This window comes from Chrysochloris asiatica, unplaced genomic scaffold (assembly GCF_000296735.1).
Source record: "Chrysochloris asiatica unplaced genomic scaffold, ChrAsi1.0 scaffold00171, whole genome shotgun sequence".
NCBI lineage: Eukaryota > Metazoa > Chordata > Mammalia > Afrosoricida > Chrysochloridae > Chrysochloris > Chrysochloris asiatica.
Window position 1 is genome coordinate 4,985,443 of NW_006408689.1, and position 9,829 is coordinate 4,995,271.

The window sequence follows — 9,829 nt, forward strand, 5'->3', positions numbered from 1 at the left end:
ACTTCCCTCAACTCACTCACTGAGTCTCGGTGATGTTCTTGAAACACTCCAGGAAGGAGCAGTCTCATTCTTGGGGTCTTTACATTTTTAGTGTAATTGCTTGAAGGACACTTCTCTTACACAACCACATGGCTTACTCCTTCACCTCCTTCAAATGTTTCTGCAGATGTTGCCTTCTAATGTCACCTACCCTGATCACTCTCTAAACCTGCAACTCCCAACTCCTGGCACCTCTATACTTTATTACCTCTACAAAACTTACCATCATCTGATACGCTATTATTTGTTTGTTATCTATTTCCTTCCACTAGCATGTAGTCAGGGTAGGGATTTTTGTCTGTTTTATTCACTGTTGCATTTATAGCACCTAACAAAGATACTGGCAAATGGTGCTCAAAAAACATTTGAGCAATGAAGGAATGCATATTTGGACTATGTGCTATCTACGTTAGAACGCTAGGATTTCGTATGTTTACTCACAACTATTCCTCAACATATACATCACAACTTCTTCAGAGTCGGTAGATCAAATTCCACATTTTAGAAGATGGTTATATTAAGGTTTCAAATTCTAGAAAGTCCCAGGTCAGCAGATCAGTGGGCTGATACAGGTGCTTTTCTATGCTTTTTATTGTATGGATCTAGATTTACTTTCAGGGGTGTGGGACATAGAGTCATTCTGGGCAAAACAGAGCATGCTGGCTTCTACCCTGCTATTTGCCTCTAGCACTGACCGCACACAGCACTGAGATTTTCTCTTATGAAAACAGAAATTCCCTCAAACAGGGTATCACTGCAAGAAAAGAAACTTTCCAATGGAAACTTGGGAAGTAAAAGGAATGTACTAGATGTCCAAAGATTCCTTTTTTTGATTTGAGATTGGTTTGAGGTTAGGCTAATGGAAAAGAAATATCTGATCATCAGCATTTTGATTAGTAGTAATATAAGAACTTTTTAATTGAAGTTGTCTTTGTGAGGAAGTAAGTAGAGAAGGAAAATAATACTTTTGTCAGAATGAAGTTCCTTATCAATCAAAATAATCTTACTTTTCCTGTTTCTTCTTCTGTAGTATAACACCAAAGTATCTGCTCATAAGTTTTAGTCAATTTAGTGACAAAATACCATCATCTCAATGAAGCATATGAAAATGATTTCATTTCATTACAAGTACTGGAAGTCATCTCATAAGATTTTATAGATCAGTGAAACAAATAAAATGAAATTTTAGTGGAAATTGCTACAGATTTGCATTTGCTTCAGTATTAGATTTTTTTTTTTTAATCCAATGATTGCCACCATAATAAAGAGAAGAAAGTTGTGTGGTTCTTTCTAGACTGAGCAATTTATAAAGACACTAATTCCTCAGTAATATGTCTATGATTTTTACTACCATTTCACACTGCAATAACTACTCAGAACATAGTGAACCAATCATTTAGAGGAAGTGTTACCCTTGATTAGATGGTATTATTGTCTTGTTGCTTCATTTTTGCTTACAATGTGACTCCAACAAGACAGAGCATCTCTTCAGAGCAGAAGTTGTATCTTATACTGTTCTTGTAACCCCTGAAGGTATTAAGCATAGAAGCGAGCACTCAGTAGTATCAGCTGAAGTAACTTTGCTATTGTTGTTGTTGTTAAGTGCCATCCAGTTGGTTCCTCCTCGTAGCAACCCTGTATAAGTTGCTATAGGTCCAAGGAGTGGCTGGTGAGTTTGAACTGCTGACCTTGTGGTTCAAACTGACCTTGCCTTATCCCACAGTGCCACACTAGAGATTGTTTAAAGCTATGGTAAAAAGGAAAATGCTACTGTTATTGTAAGTGAGGCATGAAATAATGAACAGCTAAAGAAGGGTTGGCCTGTACAGATGAAGACACTCTGTGAAAGAAGCGTAAGACACACAGGAAAAACAAATTAATGGAACAGACTAGTGCATGTTTGGGTTATATACCATAGTGAAGCACGTTTTGAGTTTCAAGAAACACTCTTAACAAGGTATTTTGAGATGTGAATTCAGAGCTAAAATAAATTCTTACAGTTTTCATCCTGGGCAATGCATTGTAAAGGGATCCCAAAGAAAGACGTATAGCTGTCATTGTACCACACCAGAAGCTCGGTACCCCTGGGAATATCTATACAGGCTCGGTAGAATATATTCGACCTATTCAAAACAAAAGAAAACCCAGCTTAGTAATAGGTAAGGCTTAGGTGCCCCCATCCACATTTTTATTGCTCCACCTAGACAGTTTCTGTTTGTAACAAATCTGCACCCACCTTATTGTCTCCAACAAACAATGAGAGACTACAGTCCAATTCGATAAATAGCTCAGAGCTTATTTCCACAGTGTCCCTCCATAAAGCTTTTCTAGTAAAGAGATAGTTACTTGGCCCAAAAGAAGGTAGAAACCAAGAGTTCTAAAAAAAAAAAATCTCACACCAGTGCAAAAATTCTCTTTTGGTAAATGACAGACACTGGTGGCCCACTCAATATATAAATTAATATTATAATTACTTACTTGAAGGAAAAGCATTAGATGTATTCTTGCAAGTTTACATTGGGAGTTCCCAAATTTGTAATAAAATTAGGCAGTTTTGTGATATAACACCTAAGAGAAATAGAAATCCTTTCCCTTGCCTTTCTTCTAAAGTTTAACACAAAAGAAGAGAAAATCCCTCTTATATGAAATGGATGGAAATTCGATAAATACAAGAGAAGCACTTTAATCTGGCTGAAAGATTACATTCTGAAATGATGTAGTGGAGGTAACATGAAATAAACATATTTTATAAAAGCTTTGGTACTATAAAGAAAAATCTACAGACTATAAAAAAAAAAAAAAATGAAGAGACTGCCACTGGTTTTCTCAATGAAGAATTGCTACAAGTATGAGTCTCAAATTCAAGATAAAAGTGTTTAGGGTTGGTGGGCCTTAAATTTAGCTCTTCTGTAAGGAATTGGCTGTAGCAGAGCAATTTGTTCCTTGTATAACACTGCAGACATAAGGCGAATCCTTCACCACATTTTTCATGGCAGTGAGATATGCACTTGTCAACATATTTTGTCACCACAAAGTGGCTCTTGGCAATAGGATCATAAAGATCAATAAAAAAGAGCAGATTCTCAATATTTTACTTGCAGCTGCAAAAATTTCATTTATCTTGTTATTTTCCTTACTTGCTGCCATTCTGTCTCATGAGGGCACTGCTAGCTAAGCAGAATGTTTTTCCCAACATCCTATGAATATCTGACAAAAACTCCAGCCAGTTGTCCAGCCCTCGCTTACCATTCCTTCCTCCCTCTGCATCTCCAAGAGCTGTTGTGCATTTTATTAATTCTTTCCACTGCTACATAAAAAAAAAAAAAAAATCAAAATTGGAGCCGAGCTATAAATCACTGGCATCTCCTAACTTGAGAAAAATTGAGTCTACTTTGTACTTCACCCTTGTAACATTTCATCTCTCGGTTTGGCTTCCCTTAATATAAACACAGCGCCCGGCAAATGAATGTGCTAAAACCAAATGACACACTTTGCCGCTGAAAGAGCAGAACTGTTTTCGAGCAATGGGTGGTCTTCTGAGGCACAGAGTAGGCCGAAAGGGGGAAAAAATATGTAAGCGTACACCATTCCTTACAAGCGGGCAGAGCTTCCAAAACTTGCAGAAATCTCTGCATGTTGAAGCACATCAAAGGGATTTTTCCCTTTTCAGATAATATTTCCTTTGCTGACATGTATTTAGTATTGTGGTTGGATGACTCATAAAGATAGCTTCATAGCGTCCCAACGCAGTTGAAGCAGAACACATGCCAACAAACATTATTGTCAGCCTCAAAATAAAAACAAAACGTTCAGCTAAGGGTCAATCAATCAAGGGCGCTTTGAAGAAAATTCCATTTAGATATTACAAATCATAACAGAATGAATTTAAACCAGCTGACTTTTTGTGAAGAGGACATTCACGTACAATAAAAATTAGACTGGCTCTTCAGGGTTCAACTTTTCTATTTTCTTACTCTTGGACGTAGCCACTGGTGATGGATGCCAGTTTTCTAAATTGTGTTTTTGTAGTTCATTTTATAAAGATCTGAAGTAATCGAAAACAGATCGGCAAAGAGAAACTCGAAGTTTAAGCGCCATCACAAAAGTGGAGTTGTAAAAACCACTTAATATTGACAGATACATAGTGGTGTGTTCATGACCACCTTCCTCTTAGGGTTTTCTTGTTTTCCTGGATTCAGAATTTGCCTGGAGAGCTCCCTGGGCACTCATTACAGAACCAGCCAAACTATCTCTCATTAAATAGACAAGAACAAGCTTTACTCATTCTCTAGCTCAGAGTTTCACGACAGAAATTCAACAGCAGCAAAGGTGAGTAAAGCCCAAATCCAGCAGTGTAACCAAATACCATCGTGTACTATTTCATTTAAACCATTATTTTAATGAAATAAAGTGCAGAGGAAACCAAGGCAGTGAGTCACTGCTGCCCAGATACGTTCCTTTTGAATCAGAGTCCTTGGAGAACAAGCCAGGGTTGTGTAGCTTTTAACCAATAAGGGGGGAGAAAGTTTGGTAGTTTTTTTTTTTTTGGTTTTTTTTTAAGCTTCATATTTTTAAGCCAAAAAAAAAAAGGAAAGGAAAATAAATAGCTACAGGCAGGATTCCAAGTGGCCGAGCACAGAGCCTTCTGCTTTGATGTGTCTGTGGTACCTAATAAAGCTAAACAGTTGCTTCTGATTCTAAAGGGAACAGGGCTGTTTATAACTGAGGTCATATATTTATGTGGCACATGTTTTCGAGGGATTTTGAAAAAGAAGGCTTAGTGGTAGGGTGGTTTTCCCCCCACACACACTATTTGACTTGTTTTTGCCTTCTCGTCTCCACTCTACCCTTCTCTAGCTTTAAGTGAAAATGCTAGACCAACAGGTGCACTGAGCAGATGTGACTTAGCACCCTGAAAGCTAATCTTGCTTCTCAACTCTCAAGAGACATCTGTAGTTGATTCTGAGAAACAAGGATAGCTCCACCCCACCATGTCTTTGTTACCCTTTGACCAAACATCTCAGGACACTGGGAACTTCTCTGTGCTCTGGAACAGACTCATAACCTGAAACGCATCCTGAGTTGTTAAAGGGTAGAGCCCAAATCCTCTGACACCTTCTGGGAGAGCAAGAGAGGTGGGGCTATCTTGGGAAGAGTTCTTGGTTTTCATGCCTTTGTTCCCACTGGGAGATAGTCCAAAGGTGCCTGAATGCAAGGGGCAGAGGACTGAATCCCTGAACTTCTACTTGATCTATGTGCAAACACCTGCTGAGTGGAAATGTCTCAAATCAGTTTGCCAGGCTCATTCATACCACTGTGCCACCATGAAGTTTTATTAACTTCATCATGTGCACTGAGTGAAAGAGGCCTTCTGCTAGCACCTTTACTACTGAAGTCACAAGAAATTACAATTGCAAAGAGGTTTCAGAAACCTAGCAAAAAAAAGTTTCTGACAGTCCTAGTAAAGATCTGCAGGATTAAAAAAACAAACTAGCAGCATATCCAAATTTGTATTCACAAGTCAAAGGGCTCCAACTCTGTAAGTGGTAAATCAAGATATACTTTACCTGTACTGAACTACTGTTAGATTCTGTTCTCCACAGTGCCTTGCACATCGGATATACCTCATCCAGCTCGACTTACTAGGTTCCCCACCATCAATAAAGTGCTGTAGTGTCCCATCTTGGTCATATATCTAGAGAAGAGGTCAGAAGGTCAAGTAGTTAGAACGAATCATTAGCAATCATTCTCCCTGCTTCCCTTGGTGTCTTTATGTGTCAACTGCAGAAATTTATTGCTGTTAGGTTTGATAGTGTTTATTGATGCTTGTGGAAATTCAACTGGAATAACAGGAAAATATTTTTTGGTGATGCAAGTTGATCACATTTTTCTTATCGAGCCAATCTTTCCAGTACTAAACATATTTATGATATCTCAAAGATGTGACCATGTTTCCCAAAGAATATTTAACCTATTTTGACAGGCTAGTCTTAAGTAATGAGCTGCTGGATAAACAAAGCAAGCTGAAAGAAGAGGCCCCGTGACATGGTTGGAACAACCACAGTAAGAGTCCTCGAGGCTCAAACACATGACTATTGAACAGCATTCTGGAGGCAGTCAATGTCTGTCCAAAAATATCAAGTTGTAAAGAGCTGGTGATGCAAACTACAATTTAGATAAAATAAATGGACTTTCACCTCAGAGAAAATGTAGGATTTCAGCTGCCAAGACTTGAAACTACTAGGAGAGGAGTCATCAAAAAGAGAGACCCTCAAAAAAATCCTCCAAAGGATTTAAAATTTCTTAACTGGGATTGGTCTAATAATTATTGTCTTAAGATCAACTCAAGCAGATTTTCTTTCATGAGAGCATTTAAGAACATGAAATCAGCTTCCAATCTGGCAAAACATCTAACTAGCCAACCAAGCACAGAGTCAGTGCTGACAGTGGAAGAAATAGCTTCCCCTCTGGACTCTAATTCAGATCCAGGACACCTTTGCATATGGAGTATCTGGAGGTGCCGGACATGAAGGGGTACACACACATCCACAGTCATACTCAGTCTTGGGGGCATCCAGGAAGCAATGGGCAGTTAAATGTGTTTCTTAGGAGCACAGTTCTCAAAAAGACCAGGACTCAATTGGATCATTTCAAATAAACTCAGCAATGAAGTACTTCTAGTAACTGCTAAAGGGCTCCCCAGAAGCATCCTGAAAAAATGTCTTTCGCTCTTGTGAGTCAGACTTTCCAAACAGACTTACAGAAAATAAGTCTTACAAAGACCCTCACTGGCTACATTTAAGACCTAAAATTAATATAGTTCATTCGTATTAATTTAGTTTAGTATTTCTATTCTGAGAGCCAAACAGTTTAGTGATGACAGATCCTTGTTACTAACATCAGTTATCCTAAAACAGCTGACAAGGGTCCTTTTTTGTGGTTGTTTTCTCTTACACTCATTCCTCTCTAGCCCCAAGTTTTCTAACAACCTCCACAAAACAGACAAACATTAATAAAGTCAATTGTTTGAGAAGTTATGGCAGGGTAAACAATCCACAATGATTATAGTAAATAATCAATTTAGCCTGAGAAGAATGAAGAGATTCCTAGATTACCTTTTCATTTCTAGATTATGTTACACCACAGGCTAATGACTTACTTAAATTCTTAGTTTGGGGATGATGGCAGAAAATGGAATCAGTTAATGTGGTAGATACATCTGTTATCTGAACAATCTAATGACACACATCATATTTATATTAGGTGACACTATGATATCTTTTTAAGGAAGCTGATTAAGATTCTAAATCTCAACCCTGAGTCTACTGGTAACAGTTCATAAAACACTAAACACCATTAGGTTCGTTTTAACACCACAGTTTATCATAATTGAGCCCAAATGTTGATGATCCAGATTCCTGTTCTGCTCTTTTCCTATGTACAAACCTTCCATGAGGACTGCTGCTGAAAATAATTATGAAATATTTTGAGAAGTGGACACAACAACCCTCCTTTGTACTTGTAGTCAACATTCCCAATGACAAGTAAAATCTCTCTAACATTTATAAATATTGGGTGCTATCTTAAGTGTTTCACCATTGGTCTCTCAATTTGTCATACTGTTGTGGATGGTGCGTTGCTGAGATGCTGTTAACTCTGCCACAGATATTTTAAACACCAGTAGGGTCACCCATGGTGGACAGGTTTCAGCAGAGCTTCCAGACTAAGACAGACTAGGAAGAAAGAGAGGTAGACCACTTCTGAATGGTTATCCACTAAAATTTATAAACAGCAGCAGAACAGTATCTGATTCAGTGTCAGAATATGAGCCCCTCAGGTTGGAAACACTACTGAGGAAGTCTCCTCAAAGAACAGTTCACCTTAATAAGGTGGATGGAGCAAAGTTTCTGGAGCAAAACTTTTGGGACACAACTCAAAATGAAAAGAAACAGCTGCAAATATACACTCATAATCAGAACATGGAATGTATGAAGAATGAATCCAGGAAAACTGGGAGCTATCAAAAATGAAACTGAACTCATAAAGATTGATATCCTAGATATCATTGAGCAGAAGTGGACTGGTATTGGCCATTTTGAAGATCTATCTTGAAGCACAATACTGTCTGTGATAGACTAATATCCATATGCTTACAAGCTAAACAAGTGAATAAAACTACTATTCCAATTTTTACACCAACCACTAAAGCCAGTGATAATTAAACTGAAGAATTCTACCAACTTTTTCAGTCTGAAATTGATCAAGCATGCAATCAAGGTGCATTGATAGTTACTGGTGACTGGATTGTGGAAGTTAGAGACAAAGAGGAAAGATCAGTAGTTAGAAAATGTGGCCTTGGTGACAGAAGTAAAACTGGAGATCATACAATATAATTTTGTAAGATTAGTGATTAATTCATTGCAAATATAATTTTTCATCAATATAAATAGCAACTATTCACATGGACCTTACTTGATGGAATACACAGAAATAAAATGAACTATATCAGGAGGAAGAGATGGTAGAGAAACCAGTAACATCAGCCAAAACAAAACTAGGTGCCAACTATGGGACAGACCATCAACTGCTTATATGCAAGAACAGGTTGAAGCTGAAGAAAATTAAAGTAAGTACACAAGATGTAAAATATGACCTGAAGTATATCATACTTGAGACCATCTCAAGAACAGGTTTCATGCATTGAACACAAATGATCAAAGACCAAAGGACTTGTGGCATGACATAAGAACAACATACATGAAGAAAGCAAAAGGTAATTAAAAAATAGGAAAGAAAGAAAAGACCTAAGTAGATGTCAAAAGAGACTCTGAAACGTGTTTTTGAATGTAAAGTAGCTACAGTAAATGGAAGAAATGATGAAGTAAAAGAGCTGAACAGAAATTTTCAAAGGACAGCTAAAGAAGACATTGTCAAGTATTACACAGAAATGTATAAAGACCTGGAATCAGAAAATGAAAAAGGAAGATTACATTCACAAATAATCCACTTAAAAAATGGACACAGACCATGAACAGGCACTTCACTAAGGAAGGCATTCAGGCAGCCAACAAACACATGAAGAAATGTTCACAATCATTAGCCATTAGAGAGATGCAAATCAAAACTACTATATCATCTTGCATCAGGACTGACAGTAAAAAAAAAAGCAAAGGACAATAAATACTGGAGAAGATGTGGAGACACTGGGACCGTCCTACATTGCTGGTGGGAATGCACAATGGTTCAGCCACTCTGGAAAGGCTATTCTTCAGAAAGTTGGAAACAGAACTATCTTATGATCCAATAATTCCTCTTGTTGTTGTTGTTGTCAGGTGCCATCGAGTTGGTACCTACTCATAGCAACCCTATGCACAGCAGACTGAAACACTGCCCAATCCTAGGCCGACCTCACTACTGTTGCTACGCGTGAGTCCATCGATGCTACCACTTGGCTAATCCATCTCGCTGGGGTCTTCCTCTTTTTCTCTGACCCTCCACCTTACCAAACATGATATCCTTCTCTAGCGACTGGTCCCTCCTGATAATAGGTCTGAAGTATGAGGACGAAGTTTGGCCATTCTGGCCTCCAAGGAGCACTCTGGCTGCACTTCTTCCAACACAGATCTGTTGGTTCTTTTCATAGTGCATGGCACTTTCAATATTCTCTTCCAACACAATAATTCAAAAGTATCAATTCTTCTACGGTCTTCCTTACTCACTGTTCAGCTTTCACATGCATATGAAGTTATTGAAAATACCATGGCTTGGGTCAGGCGCAGGTTAGTCCTCA

At 38.1% G+C, this 9,829-nt stretch overlaps 1 protein-coding gene across 1 annotated transcript in view; it reads right to left on the minus strand.

The window, feature by feature from the left end:
* The window catches only part of PRDM6 (PR domain containing 6), a 160,228-nt gene that overhangs the window by 30,181 nt on the left and 120,218 nt on the right, over positions 1-9,829 (minus strand). Inside the window, exons 3-4 of the mRNA XM_006871632.1 lie at positions 5,607-5,734; positions 2,038-2,162 (exon numbers count right to left, since the gene is read on the minus strand). Of these exons, the coding sequence (XP_006871694.1) occupies positions 2,038-2,162; positions 5,607-5,734 (253 nt within the window). The remainder of the gene's footprint in view (positions 1-2,037; positions 2,163-5,606; positions 5,735-9,829) is intronic.